Genomic DNA, 14038 nt, shown 5'->3' with positions numbered 1-14038 from the left:
AGGCATTGTCTGTCAGTCAGGCAAGAAACAGGCACAGAGAGGTTGGACCCTGTGCCCAAGGTCACACAGCTAAGTAGCTGCAGAGCCGTAAGACTTAATGAGGGCTCTGTTGTCCTACCCTTTGCCCACAGTTTCTGCTTCTCCCTCTCTCTCTCTCTCTCTCACACACACACACACGCACGCACGCACACACACATACATGTAGCACCCTAGTCTCACTGGGCATAAAAGATACTGCGGTGGACCAGTTGCAAGTCACACTTTATTTACTCGCTGAGAGGCCGGGGGGTGGGGTCCTGGGCAGCAGACCAGGCCCCTGGGAAGGAGGAAATGGGGGGCATCAGTTGGAGGGGTGGAAGGCGCCCCGTTGGTGCCACTGCATGTCACGGATGCGGCGCACGGACTGCACCTGGGGATGGGGCGCCCCAAAGTCACTGCTGTCCTTGTAGTCTCCCTTCTCCAGCAGGTACTGCAGCCCGCGGTAGCCAGGGTACTGGTAGCCGACCCACCTGCAGGCCCAGAGGCGGGAGGGCACATGGGAGACAGAAGGAGAAACAGATGAGAGAGAGAGAGAGAGAGAGAGAGAGAGAGAGAGAGAGAGAGAGAGAGAGAAGGGTGGGGGGAGAGTCCATATAGAAACAGTGGACTCCATCGGTTGTGCTGATCTCTCCATCTCCTGGAGACTGAGCCTCCCAGTTTCACCTTTTAGCCTCTGCTTTCTTCCTTCTCCTGATGGGGAGCTCACTACCTCATGAAGCACCTTCTGACTGAAGGCCTGAGACTGGGATCCGTGGAAGGAGTTGATTCTGAGTTCACTTAACGTTTAGAATAAGACAGGCCTCTTACCCCAAGCCCAAGCCCAAGCCCAAGCCCAGCGGCAAGGCCGCAAGAGGAACCAGGCAGGGCCGGAGGGGGCCCATCTGACGCCGGCCCCGTCGAGGGGGTCCCTCCTCTGTCCAGTACCCGATAGAGTGTCTTCTCCCCAGAAAACGTCACACAGCCTGGCCCTCAGACACCCGCCTGGCCCCGCCCCGGGGACGCCTCTCTCTGCTCCTCAGTCCCGGGTCCCCACGCGCCGGCACCCCTGCCGCTCTGGCCTCTGCAGAGTCCCTCCCGCTCACCAGGGGTCCCTCCGGACCCTGCAATTCCTGCTCTTTTCTGAGATCTCAGCTCTCGAGTCCCTTCCCCAGGGAAGGAGCCCAGATGTGTGTGATTCGGATCCCCGACTAGACTGTCAGCCACGCGAGGAGAAGCCAGGCCGCTCGCACAGGGCGAGTGGAACCCGTGGGCGAATCGGCAGGGAGTGAAGGGCGCTCTGGGGAGTCTGACAGACCCCAGAAGGCCAGTCGGTGATGGCAAACTAATCCCCTTGGGGGAACAAAGTCTTGATTTGAGGCATGTTCCCGATTCCCGGGGTGTCAATGGCTGATTACAAGCTGCCAACGATTCAACCACCAGCTTATGCACATTCTGAAAAATTAACAGTCGGCTCTTGCAAGCTGGTACAAGCCGGCCGCAGCACGCCGCTGCCCACGCCCACCCGTGGGGCCCTCTGACACCGAAATGCCTCCCCGTGAGACACCCCCCGGTGCTGGTGACCAAGCTTCATGTGAAACAGCAGGTTCGTGTGGTGGGAAAGGCCAACTCCTTCTACCCAACTCAGGAGTTCACGCGTGATCAGGCCAGCACGGTCTGCCCTGGCCGGGCAGCTCAGTGGTTAGAGTGTTGTCCCAATACGCCAAGGTGCAGGTTGGCTCCCCGGTGAGGGCACATACAAGAATCAACCAATGAATGCATCAATCAGCGCAACAACACATCGACGTTTCTCTCTCCCCCTCCCTCTTCCTTCCTCTCTCTTTCTCTAAAATCAAACGGGGCAGGGGGTTGGGGGAAAGGTCAGCGTGGGATGGGCTCCCTGCCTCACAGCTTTGTAGGGCCACTCAGCTCATTCCCAGGCTCCTGCTACCACCCCTGTCTCCCCGCCCTCCCCACCAACAGGAACCTTGGGGCTGAGGTTAAGGCCCAGGACTCCCTCCTCCGAAGGTAGGCTGCTGCCCAAAAGGCAGGTCGGGTGGACCGTCAGGGCTGAGAGCCACCACGGGTGGCCGGTGGCATCACGCCCAGCTTCCGCCGTGAAGACCGCGGTGGGAGTGAGCAGGGTCCCCAGCGCTCAGGGCGGGGCAGGACCCAGGACCCAGGGCCCCGGCTCCCGGCGCAGGGGAGCAGGTGGGTCTGTACTCACGTGCCACTCTGCACCCGCACGGAGGACACCTTCTCCTGGTAGCCGTGGGCGTGGAAGCTGGGCACGTCGTCGTCGACGATCTCCATCTTCTTCCCCGTGAAGTTGGGGTTCTCGTAGAGGGTGATCTTGGGCTCCTGGCTGTCCTGCTGACGGGGCGTGGGGGGATCAGTGCAGGGGAGGGGCCGCAGTGAGCCCCCCCCACCCCTCCTCACGCCCTGGAGCCGGGATCAGCAGCTACACCATGGCCTCTGCCCAGGACCCACCACCCGAGGGGCTGTGACAACGGCCAGTGAACAGCGGCTGTTTGTGGAGATCCTTTCGGCCGCTGTTCTGAAACGGACCCTCCGAGTCTACACTTTGGGATATTGATTCTGAAATGTCATCTTCCCTCCCACAGCCTCAGCTCCGTTTAACATAAATGACAGCCAGGAGCTACACACACACACACACACACACTCACACATGCATACACACATACACACACTCACACACACACACACACTCACACACACATACACACACACTCACACACATATACACACACATGCACATACACACACACTCACATACACACACTCACATACACACATACATACACACACTCACATACTCACATACACACACTCACACACATACACACACTCACACATACACTCACATACACACATACACACACTCACATACACACATACACACTCACATACACACATACACACTCACATACACATACACTCACACACATACACACACTCACATGCACACACATACACACTCACATACACACACTCACATACACATACACATACACATACACTCACACACATACACACACATACACATACACACATACACTCACACACACACACACACACACACACACACACACACACATGGCTTTAGGGTGCCTCTAGGTGACATGACATATTCTGGCCTTCCTGCATCTCACGTCTCTCCCCGCCCTCCTTCTCCTGCGCCGTGTTTCTGAGGCATCTCCTTCCAGCCCTTCAGCCACTTGTGCCATTTGGCAGGTGAGGAAACTGAGGCTCGGACAGGTCACGTGACTTGCCCCAGGTCACCCAGCGGCCAGTGACAGAGCAACGCAGCAACCCAGGTGGGCAGAAGGCTGGCCGAGGTTCTCCGACCTTCTGTCCGGCTTTGGGGGGACGGGGCAGGGCTGGGAAGGCGGGGCGTGTGGCGGAGCCCTGCTGGGCTCTGTGTTCAGACGCCGGGAGGAATCAGGACCGGGGAAAGGCCCCAGGCCACCCCGGCTTGAGCTGTGAATAAGAGGTAGCCCCTCTGCTCCACAACCCACCCCCAGTCCTCTCGTACTTACAGTGGCTACAGCCGCCGGAGCAGCTGCTCTGTGCCAAGAGCTGTACACCCTGCAAACCCCGTCCCCACAGAACAGAACGCGGACAGCGCCCCCCCCCCCCCCCCCCCGGGCCATTGAAGTCCTGTGAATGGAGCTCTAGGGTTGTGCCGCTCTCGGGCTAAGCATGCTGCCATCTCAGGACAGTAGACGGATACCCCATTTTACAGAGGGGAAAACCGAGGCTCGGGGAGAGGGAAGGGGCTTCTGCAAGGTCACACAGCCAGGAAGCCCCTGCCCACCAGCAGGGCACCCTGCTGGAGGCGAAGGCTTCTCCCTGGTCCCTAGACCCCCTCACTCCGAGGCGATAAGGAGGAAGAGGGTGAGGGGCAGGGCTCACCACTTTGATGGGCCTCAGGGAGCTGAGGGAGTCCGTCCTCCGACTGCTGGTCCACGAGTCCCAGCGCGGGTACTCCCCCTTCTCAAACACAAACTGCTCGCCCTTGCAGTTGGCTTGTTCGTAGCCCACCCAGCTGCAGAGAGAGAGAGAGAGAGAGAGAGAGGCTCACACCTGCTCAGCTCGTCAGGAATAGGAGCCCCACCCAAGTCCAAGTACAGCCAATCCAAGAGCTCAATCAGCTACCCAGCACCCAGCGCTATGCTGACGTCAACCATCGGGAAACCAAGCAGGACAGAAGCCAGACGGCCGGGCAGCAAACACAGAGCTCCAGGCCCATGCACGAGGGCCCAGGGCGTGCTGGAACCAACAGCCGGCTCCCAAAACCACAACACGAAGCTCCGATGGAGGCATCTGCCAATTTCCCTGGTGTAAATGCTCCCACCGTGGCTGACATGCACTTCCACACGCCAGCATGCCGACGGGTGTCCATGAGCTCTGACAGCTGCTTCCCGCAGCCTAGAGCCAAATTGCCGGGTGGAGTATACCCTCCGCTAAAAGCAGCAGGAAACATGCTCACCGCTTCCGTGAACGACTAGGTGACCATTCTGAGCAGCCGTTACCGCACCGGCTGCAGGTGCACCCTGGCAACGAACCGCCTCCACACGCCAGGCATTTGGAAGTGGCGTCTTCTTTACCCCATTCTCCTCCCTCCTCTATTAGTCACGTGTCCCCGGAGGCAATCCTTCCCTTGAAGGCACTATTTCTTGTCCCCTGTGAATCTCAGAGACGGGGTTTTGTGTAATATTGCATGAAAGGGTAAAGGGTCGCCCTAACCAGTTTGGCTCAGTGGATAGAGTGCCGGCCTGTGGACTGAAGGGTCCCAGGTTCGATTCCGGTCAAGGGCATGTACCTTGGTTGCAGGCACATCCCCAGTAGGGAGTGTGCAGGAGGCAGCTGATCGATGTTTCTCTCTCATCGGTGTTTCTAACTCTCTATCCCTCTCCCTTCCTCTCTGTAAAAAATCAATAAAATATATTTTTAAAAAAAGAAAGGGTAAAGGGTCTCTTTAAGAAGAAGAAAGAACGCAAAGAAAGAAAGATGAACAACCAACTGGCAATGAATACATATCCATCAGTGGTTGAATCTAAAAATCAAAATAAACGAACAAGGGATCTAACGAACAAAATAAACTGGTGAGTAAACTAGAGCCAGAGGCATGGAAACATGGGACAGACTGACGAGTCTTAGACAGAAGGGGGGAGGGGGGTGGGACGAGATGAAACACAGAATTTACATGCATGACCCATGGACACGGACAACAGGGCGGGGAAGGCCTGGGCGGGTGGGGTCCGGGTGGAGAGGGGCAATGGGGGGAGAAAGAAGGGGCCATCGGTAATACTTTCAACAATAAAGATTTTTTTTTGTTTGTTTAAGAGCTCACGGCTGATGGCCCTGGCTGGTGTGGCTCAGTCAGCTGAGCATCCGTCATCCCATGCACCAAAAGGTCACGGGTTCAATTCCGATCCAGGCACATGCCTGGGTTTCCGGCTCGATCCTCAGGAGGGGTGTGCAGGAGGCAGCCAATGGATGATGTTTCTATCTCTCCCTCTCCCTTTCTCTCTCTCTCTCAAAATCAATAAAAACATATATATATATTTTTTAAATTGGGGAAGGGAGGGTGGATACAGAGCTGGAACAGCCAGCCCTAAGCCTCCCGGGAGAGAGGACATTCCCGGAGCCAGAGACGGGCCGTTCTCAAAAGGCCCACGACCGTGGCCGTGGCCGACTGCCTGCCTCGAGGAGTCAGACTTTTCCCATGAGCCCTGCCCCTTCGTCCTCATCCTACAGAGGGGGAAACTGAGGCTCCGAGAGGGAAGCCACCCAGCCCGGAAGTGGTGGAGGCAGGATCTGAACCCGGCTCTCTCTGACTCCGAAGCGCACGTCCTCCCACGAGGCTGCCGGGCCCCAGATCCTGGTCCCCCCAATCGCCCCAGCCTGGCACCCCGCGCAGGGGCGGCCGCCCCGGTACCTACGGTCCAGCCTGCACCAGCACGGAGCCGGCCTTGTCCACGCCCGTCTCCTTCAGGTTGGGGCAGGGCCCGCTGAGCTCGTGGGCCTGGCCCTGGAAGTTCTCCTGCTCGAAGATGACGATCTGCAACAGCAGGAGCAGGTCAGCCCCCGTCATCGCCTCGGGCAGCAGGGTGGTGGGTGGGGAGGGGACTCAGGGAGCCTCGGAGGAGGCTGCAGGGTCCCTCCCCGGGGTCCCAGCCAGCAGGTCTGCATCCAGGGAGCTCCCAGGCGGGGCTGGTACCACAGGACGCGGGCCTCCCCCCAGGACTCACCGGGCCTCTCACCAGCCCAAGGCCTGAGAGCCGAGTGCTAAGGGGAGGCCAGCTGCCACCTTTTATGATTCCAAAGAGCATCTGGGGCATGGGGAAAGGGGGAGGGGCGCGGGGGGCAGGGGTTTCCCAGCCACTTCCCCAGGGGCTGCCTCTGGATGAAGAAGGGGCTCAGGGCAGCGGCCTCCCAGGAGGGCAGCCGTGCAGCCCGCCGGGTCCGCAGAGGCTGGGTGACCGTGCCCCTCTCTCCCAGGCCGGGGATTAGCCACGTAACGCCGGCCAGGGCTCCGAGACACCTTCCAGGGATCCGTTCCGCCTTTAGGGTCACTGACGCCACCACGGATGGTCAGGAGGCGCGGGCATCGGCGTTCTCCTGCATCCAGCCGGGCAACCCTAGGAAGCAGCCTGACGGCTCCGAGCCTCGGCGTTCCCATCTGGGAAATGGGGGCTCGCACCTATTCTGCAGGGTCACCAAGAAGAGTCCAGAACAGGGAGGTGAGGGGGCTGGTGTGTGATTGCCCTGGCCTGGGAGACGAGGGCGCGCAGGCGTGGAGAGAGCGAGGGACGTCAGCCTTTCCGTTCATTTGAAAGGCCCCCGAGAGCCCAGGAGCCATTCGTGTGGTGGTTATTCATCCACTAACGGATGCTAACATTTACACGTCTCTGGCCCTTTAAACCTGCGCTGTCCATTAGCGACATAGACCTACTGAGCAGGGGCAACGGGCCCGAATGAAGATGTGTTATCGGTATAAAACACACATCAGGTGTGTAAGGTTTAGTATGAGGAAAATCACGTCATGCAGCTCCCTCATCATGGGCCTATTGATTTCACATTAGACTCGACTGGGTTTGATAAAATGCGGCAGGCAGATCCGTCTCCTCTGTTTCTTTGCACGTTCTGAACGTGGCTGCGAGGAGGCCCTAGGTGACGTCGCTGGGGCTCCGGTTTTACGTCGGTTGGACAGCGCTGCTCGCAGTCACGTGGCACCGGGCTCTCGGCTGTTCCTCAAAGCCACCCAGCTCGTCCCGACCCCCGGGCCTCTGCACCTGCGGTGCCCTCTGCCTGGAATGCTCTCCCCCGCCCCGCTCCCCAATGCTCACGTGGCTGCTCCCTGACGTGGCCTGGGTCTTCGTTCGAATGCCACCTCCTCCGAGAAGCCCTCTCCGAGCACCTCAGCTAGCACACCAGGCCCCGTGCACCCCGACTCTCAGGAACCCTCGCTGTGTTTCTTTGCAACACTTCTCACTCCGCGAAGTCATATATTTACTGGATTGCTTATGGACTGTCTTTCCTCTAGAAAGTGAGCCCCTCAGGGGACAGAATGGGGTAACAGAGGGCAGTTCCGGGGGGGACGCCCCGCCCAGGCCCCAGTGCAGGGGGAAACAGAGGCAGGCTGGTAGAGGTTTGGGGCCGGTTGGGCGTGACGAGCTCCCATCGGGATAAGGACGTGGAGGGGGAGAAAGCAGAGAAGACACTATTAGCAGCTGGCACTGGGGGGCCCCACAGCCAGGCGTGAGGCGGGGTCTGCGCTTTGCCTCTTCACAATCACCCTCCGCCGTGAACTCAATCCTCTTTATGCTGTGAATGGGGGAACCGAGGCTCAGAGACGCCAAGAGGCTGGCCAGGGTCACACAGCAGTGCGGAGCCAGGACTCCAACCCCAGCTCCCCTTCACAAGGCCTTTCTTGGCTGGGACGAGGGTCCACCCTGGCCCTGGGGGCCCCCATGGACAATAGTGAGGGGGGTGGAGGGTGTTAAGGCAAAGAAACTTAAGTCTGCAAAGCCGGAAGCTGGTGCTGGGATTCTGACCTGCCCATTGTGGGCCAGGGAGGAGCCTTCAGCATCAGCGCCCTCCCTCCCCACCCCCGTGCAAGTGGGGACACTGAGGCACAGGGAGGGGCAGAGGCAGAGAGAGGGAGGCCCGGGAGGCAGATGCCAACCCCACTCTGCAGAAGGGACACTGAGTCTGGTAGAGGCGCTCTGCCAGGCCCCCTGCACCCCTCCCACGTGGCACCTACCTTGGGGTGGAGGGGCTGTGGCTTGCCCGCTTGGGTCTGGTGGTCCGAGGCCATGGTGGGCTGTCCTGTGCAAGAATGACCTGGAGGACATGGCGGGGGGGGGGGGGCGAAGAACAGCAGTGAGGACCCTGCTGGGCCCTCGGCTTTCTCGCCTGGGGGACTCGGGCCCCGGCACTGCAGGCCTTGCCTTCGAATCGCCTGGCCGCAGGCTGCCCTAGCGCTGAGGCTTAGAGCGCTGCAGTCTTCGCCCAGGTCACCTTGGCAGGAAGTAGTGGCATCTGGGTTCGAACCCAGGTCTCCCAGTTTCCACCAGGGAGGAGCCTGAGAGGAAAAGGCAGGGCAAGTGAGAGAGGCATTCTTACCAGCGACACGGGCCCCCGAGACTGCCTGCGAGGCCCGGCCGGCGGGAGGTGGCCTTTATACCTCCCCCCGGAGTGCCCGTGCCAAGGCCGCGTCCCCGGGGAAAGCGGGGCGAGAATGGGGGATTAAGCCCGCGCCAAAGGCCAGGTCAGCAAATGCCCACAGACATTGTGTCTCCGCACAACAATGTCATTAGCTTTCAGATTTGGCCACGCCAGGGTGGTCAGGCGGCCGGGCAAGGAGATGCCCGCTTTGCATGCATCAGCGGTCTGGCTGCCGGGTCCGGGACATGCTGGGTTCACCAGTGAGGTCAGGGGAGCCCTGGGGGGAAGGCAGCCAGAGGCAAAACTCAGTGGCCCTGGATAGAAACTCAAGTACAAGAGGGTGGTTTGGCAGAATCCGGCATCATCCATCCATCCATCCATCCATCCATCCATCCATCCATCCATCCATCACCTACTCACCAGACATCTGCGTGCTGCCATGCCCTGTTCTAGGAGGCGGTGTCAGCCTGGACCGCCCTGGAAAGCTCACGGGAAGAGAAGCAGTCCTCCGGGATCCGGGGGAATTAGCCTGGGAGCCAGGTGGGGAAGACAGGTCCAGCAGGGGCAGGGCCGAGGCTCGATGGCCGAGGGGGCAGGGCCTGATGGCGCAGGGCGAGGAGAGCGAACGTCACGCTGACGGCCCCTGGCTGTCCCAGGGGAGGTGCTCCCAGGACCCCAGGCCCTTGAGCTTCGGAGAAACCTCTGGGGATCCCTGCTGCCCGCCCCCCACGGCCTCTCCACGGCCTTTACGCCTTCCTTCCTTGCAGCCCTTCTGTCCCTCTGTGTCTCGACGATCCAAGGTCAGGCAGGAGCGGGGACAGCGCTGGGGCTTGGAGACAGGGTTCGAGTGAGGAGGCCAGCTCTCCCCATCTTTTATGCTCCCAGCACAGGCGCGCACATGTGCACGCACACGTGCACACGTGCACGCACACATCTGCGCTCGTGCACACACGCACGCGCGCGCACCACCCACGCCCCAGCCCGCTAGCCAAGCAGTTACCCCTCCGCAGCGCTTCCCACCCCCTGGCATCACGTTCCTCTTCAATTTGCTGCATTTCCCAGGACGAGTGTCCATCGCTGACCAAACGCCTGTGTGCTCTGTCCACACAGTGGAATGCCGCTCAGCCTTGGCATGGAAGGGAATTCGGGCCCAGCGGCAACATGCGTGAGCCTGGCACACGTTAGGCGGAGAGTAAGGAGCCAGAATCGAGGACAAGTGCCCTGTCATCGCACTCACGCGGGGGTCCTCGGGCAGTTCAAGTCATAGAGGCAGGAAGTGGAACGGTGGGCGCCAGGGGCTGAAGGAGGGAGGGGTGGGGAGCTGGTGTTTATCCGGTGCCGAGTTTCAGTTTTGCAAAATGGATGAACCCTGGAGACGGAGGGTCGTGATGGTACAACCACGTGAATGTGCTGAACGCCACCCAACTGTGCACGTACAGCCATTGAAATGGTCGACTGTATGTTGTATTTTACCGCAGTGAAGGTCAAGTCAACTCCCACCCCTGCAATGCACGTCTCACTGTCCTGGGGGCTGGGAGCTGGAATTTTCCTGCCGTCCTCGGTGGGTAGAGGCACCACTGTCACATGGCCATCCTCTCCCCGTGTCTTCCGTGGTCTTTGCTCTGTGCGTGTCTGCCGCTCTGTCCAGACTTCCCATTTTATAGGGACGCCTGTCCCCCTGGATCCAGGTCCACCCAAGGGCCCTGCCTCTGACTCAGTTACCTCTGTCAACACCCTGTGTCCAAATAAGGTCACGTTCTGAGTATTGGGGCTTAGGGCGTCAACATACCTTTTTGGGGACACAGTTCAACCCATAACAAATGTTAGATCAGATTTGCTGAGTACATAGATGGATTCAAGACCTGGCTGTGTCTCGATAAGTAAGAATTGCTAACATGTAGGTTAGTAAGAGATCTTATCACGAGACGGGCGCTGTCCGTACTAGCTCTTCCAATCCTCCCAACAAATCCGAGAGGGAAGTGTTGCATTTATCAATCATCCCGCTTTAGAGGAGAGGAAGTTGAGGCTCAGAGAGATCAAGCAACGTGCCCAAGGTTGCACAGTCAGCGAGGAGCAGAGTTGGGCTTTGTGGATTGAGCCTCTACGAAGCTCACTGAAGGACCCTCTATCTGCTGGCTCATTAAACTCCATTCTCACAACCATCTTTGAAGGAGACGTATCTCCTAATACAGATGAGAAGCTGACACTTAGAGAGGTTAACCTGTCCAAGGTCACACAGCAAAAAAGTGGAAGAGACAGGATTTGAACTCAGACCTCAGGGTTCTTAAGACTCCAGAGCCTTCACCCTGCGCTGCTTCTCTCCTCTTACCTCCGTTTTCACACTTGCGAATTGAAATTTCCTTTTCTCCAAAACTTGTAAGAATTCAAACATTGTAGCATTTGTAATTACACCCTTTGTAAAATGGCCCATCGTGAGCAGCCCTCAGTAGAGTTTCTAACCCTTATAGAGCAGCCCGTGACTGTACCTCTTCCTTTATTATTGTTGCATCTACACGGACTGCAATCTTTTCAAAGCCTTTTATGTCTATTCCTTCTTCATTCCCTCACTCCAAGGTGTGAGGCCAGAGGCTGTTGGAAACCTGGGCATTCTCTGCACTCATTCATTCATTCATTCATTCATTCATTCTTTCATTTCCACATCCTGAGCACCTACTGCGTGTCAGCTGTGGACTCAGTGGGGCAGGACTTACTGGTGCTGCAAACACAACATCGACGTGGGCGCCAGGATTTTCCGGGATGGGGCCAGGGGCCTGGGAAAGTCCCCACCCGAGGGGAGGGAGCTGGGGTGTTTACACACCGATCCTTATAGTCACCGGGTGACAGCTGCTCCTAGTAGGTATTAACTCCCCGGAACAGCAGCCGCCCCCCGGAATGAAGGCATGCAGATGTTGGCAGCTGGAAGGGGCCCTCACACACCAACGCTGTCAGGTGTAAGGGACATGGGGAAGCGCCTACAGGATCCATGGGCATCCAGGGGAGATAAGACGTCCAGGGTAAGGCTGGGGGGCGGGGAGGGGCAGCCGGTAGCAGGAAGTAGGAGGAAGCCCCCAAGGGAACCAGGAGGGGGATGCATCCGCTGAGGCTCGCCAGCTGCGACACCTAGAACGCCCGCGGGCCTGCCACCCAGCTCCCCGGGGTCCCCGGGCTCCAGCCCTGTCTCCAGGAGCCCTGCTCAGCCCGGGCCCTGCTCTCGGGTTCCCCGAGCCGGGCCAGAGCCTCGTTCCCTTGTGTCCACTGGTCCCTCATCATGGGGTCACGGGAGTGTCTGCTCCACACCGCCATGAACAGGCCTCTCTCTGAGGGGGAGGGGTGGTCCTGGCAGGACCAAGGGCTGAGGGGCGGGGATGGCTGCATCCACGTGGGGTCCCCCCACCCCGCCAGCTCTCCCCTCCACACCACAGTAAAAATAATTCAAGGCGATTTCTTGACTTTGCATATTTTTAAAAAATCTTTATTGTTGTAAGTGTTACATATGTCCCCCTTTTTCTCCCATTGACCCCTTCTAGCCCGCCCCCACCCCCGCCCCAGGCCTCCATTACCCTATTGTCTCTGCCCATGGGTTATGCATATAGGAACACATTGACTATGCATATTTTTAAAAAATATATATGCAGGTTGAAGTCAGTGCTGAAGATCGTTGTATTCTTTTCAACCCTGTCCTGAGACCCCCCCTTCTGGCCCCCACGCACCAGCTGCAGGGCGAGGGCAGGCCGCAGGGGCAGCGGAGGCTCTGGGCATGGCGGGTGAGCACAGCCAGGGGAGGGAGGCAGGACTGCCTCCTGGGAATGTGGGGGTGGGGCGCACCGGGCCCCCTGAAGCCAGCTGTCACCTGACTGTCAGACAGGAGACTCCCCCCTCTACCCACTGGGGCCGGAGGAGACTCCCACTTATTCCAGCGGCGCTGCCCCACGGCGGCCCCTTGGGCCCGATGAGCAGTGAGATTGGTGGTGGGACGTGGGCCCGGGACTTAGTCCCCCGGCCAGGGCTGCAGAAGGCTGTGGCCAGGGGGCAGAGTGCCTGATGCGTGGAAGAGACGCCGGGAGGTGACCACCGTGGCTCACTCTGATCCGCAGGAGCCTCCCTGAGTCCCCGGGTCCCAAGGTCTCCGCCCTGTGCCACAGCCAGAGCCACTCTGCTAAACCCCAAGGCAGACGGTGCCTCCTGTCACTCAAACTCTCCCCGGCCCCCCTTCCTCAGAGAGTCCGAGTGTCCCAGAGCCTGCAGGCCCTACGCGCCCTGCCCCTCCCTCTCGGACCTCCTCCCCATCCCAGCACTGACTCATTCCAGACATGGCCTCCTGTGTCCCCACCAGACGCGCTCCTGCCCCGGGTCTTCACCTGTCACTCCTCCGCCTGAATGTCCTCCCGGCTCATTCAGGTCTCTGTTCCAAAGTCACCTCCTCAGAGCAGCGCCCCCCTCGCTCTCCATCCTCGTACCCACCTCCTTGTCCTTGCACTTGCCACCCCCAACATCACGTGTACAACCTACGTGTTCAACTTCCGTCTCTCCCACGGAAGGGGAGCTGTGTGAGGGGTGGACTTTGTGTTCAGGCCTTGAATAGGGCCCGGCATTTACTGATAAATTAATGAAAACAGAGATGGACAGAGAGGGGGGAAATGATGGACAGATGGATGGAAGGATCGATGGGTGGAAGGGAGGGAGGGAGGGAGGGAGGGAGGGAGGGAGGGAGGGTGGAAGGAAGGAAGGGAGGAAGGAGGGAGGAAGGAAGGAAAAATGGATGGATGGGTGGATGGATGGATGAATTAACGGGTGAAAGGATGGAAGAATGAAAGAGAGGAGAGGATGGATGGACCAATGGAAGAATGTGTGGAAGGATGGATAGAAACATGGAGAGGTGGAAGGAAGGATGAATGAATCAATGGGAAGAAGGAAATGTAAAAAGATGGAAGGAAGGGTTGGATGGATGGATGGATGGATGGATGGATGGATGGATAGATGGATGGGCTGACAGACAGGTGGAGACACGGACAGGCAGACAGACACACGTCTGCTCGAAGGACTCGGGCCCAGGGTCCGAGCACAGCCCCCAGCCCTCCCTTGGGGGTTTCAAACCCTCAAGCTCCTTCAGCCCGCCCCTCCCAGGCTCGCCCAGGCCTGGCCACGCAGGAGGTGACTGCAGAGGAGCACGGCAGGTGGGACCCGCCCAGGCTTTATTGGCAGGTTCGGGAAGGGTGGACAGGCAGGCCCGGAAGCCCCGTCTTCTTGCCCCTGCTGCCCCCAGCGCGGGCCGGGGCGCTGGGCTGGGCGCCCCCAGCCGCTGAGGAAGCAGCCCCACTTGTGCCAC

General features: G+C 59.2%; 1 protein-coding gene across 1 annotated transcript; it reads right to left on the bottom strand.

Annotated features, from left to right (window-relative positions):
- Nucleotides 1–287: 287 nt before the first annotated feature.
- LOC307093950 (beta-crystallin B2) lies at nucleotides 288–8756 on the bottom strand. Its single transcript, XM_079762316.1, has 6 exons — nucleotides 8671–8756; nucleotides 8309–8388; nucleotides 5985–6103; nucleotides 3952–4084; nucleotides 2243–2385; nucleotides 288–509 (listed from the first exon to the last, which is right to left on the bottom strand). Exons 2-6 carry the CDS (start codon nucleotides 8360–8362, stop codon nucleotides 341–343), a joined length of 618 nt encoding a protein of 205 aa, XP_079618442.1. The 5' UTR covers nucleotides 8363–8388; nucleotides 8671–8756; the 3' UTR covers nucleotides 288–340.
- Between the last annotated feature and the right edge of the window lie 5282 nt (nucleotides 8757–14038).

The sequence above is a fragment of the Cnephaeus nilssonii genome, assembly GCF_951640355.1.
Source record: "Cnephaeus nilssonii genome assembly, chromosome: 22".
NCBI lineage: Eukaryota > Metazoa > Chordata > Mammalia > Chiroptera > Vespertilionidae > Cnephaeus > Cnephaeus nilssonii.
Note: the sequence above shows the minus strand (reverse complement) of the source record. Positions and strands in the feature narration are given on the sequence as shown.

What these genes read in the sequence shown, in the direction of transcription:
- LOC307093950 (XM_079762316.1), bottom strand. Translation starts at nt 8,362, where the DNA reads ATGGCCTCGGACCACCAGACCCAAGCGGGCAAGCCACAGCCCCTCCAC. An exon ending in CACAGCCCCTCCACCCCAAG is followed by an intron (nt 6,104 to 8,308) that starts GTAGGTGCCACG and finishes CTGCTGTTGCAG; the next exon opens with ATCGTCATCTTCGAGCAGGA. An exon ending in CCCTGAGGCCCATCAAAGTG is followed by an intron (nt 2,386 to 3,951) that starts GTGAGCCCTGCC and finishes CCCCGTCAGCAG; the next exon opens with GACAGCCAGGAGCCCAAGAT.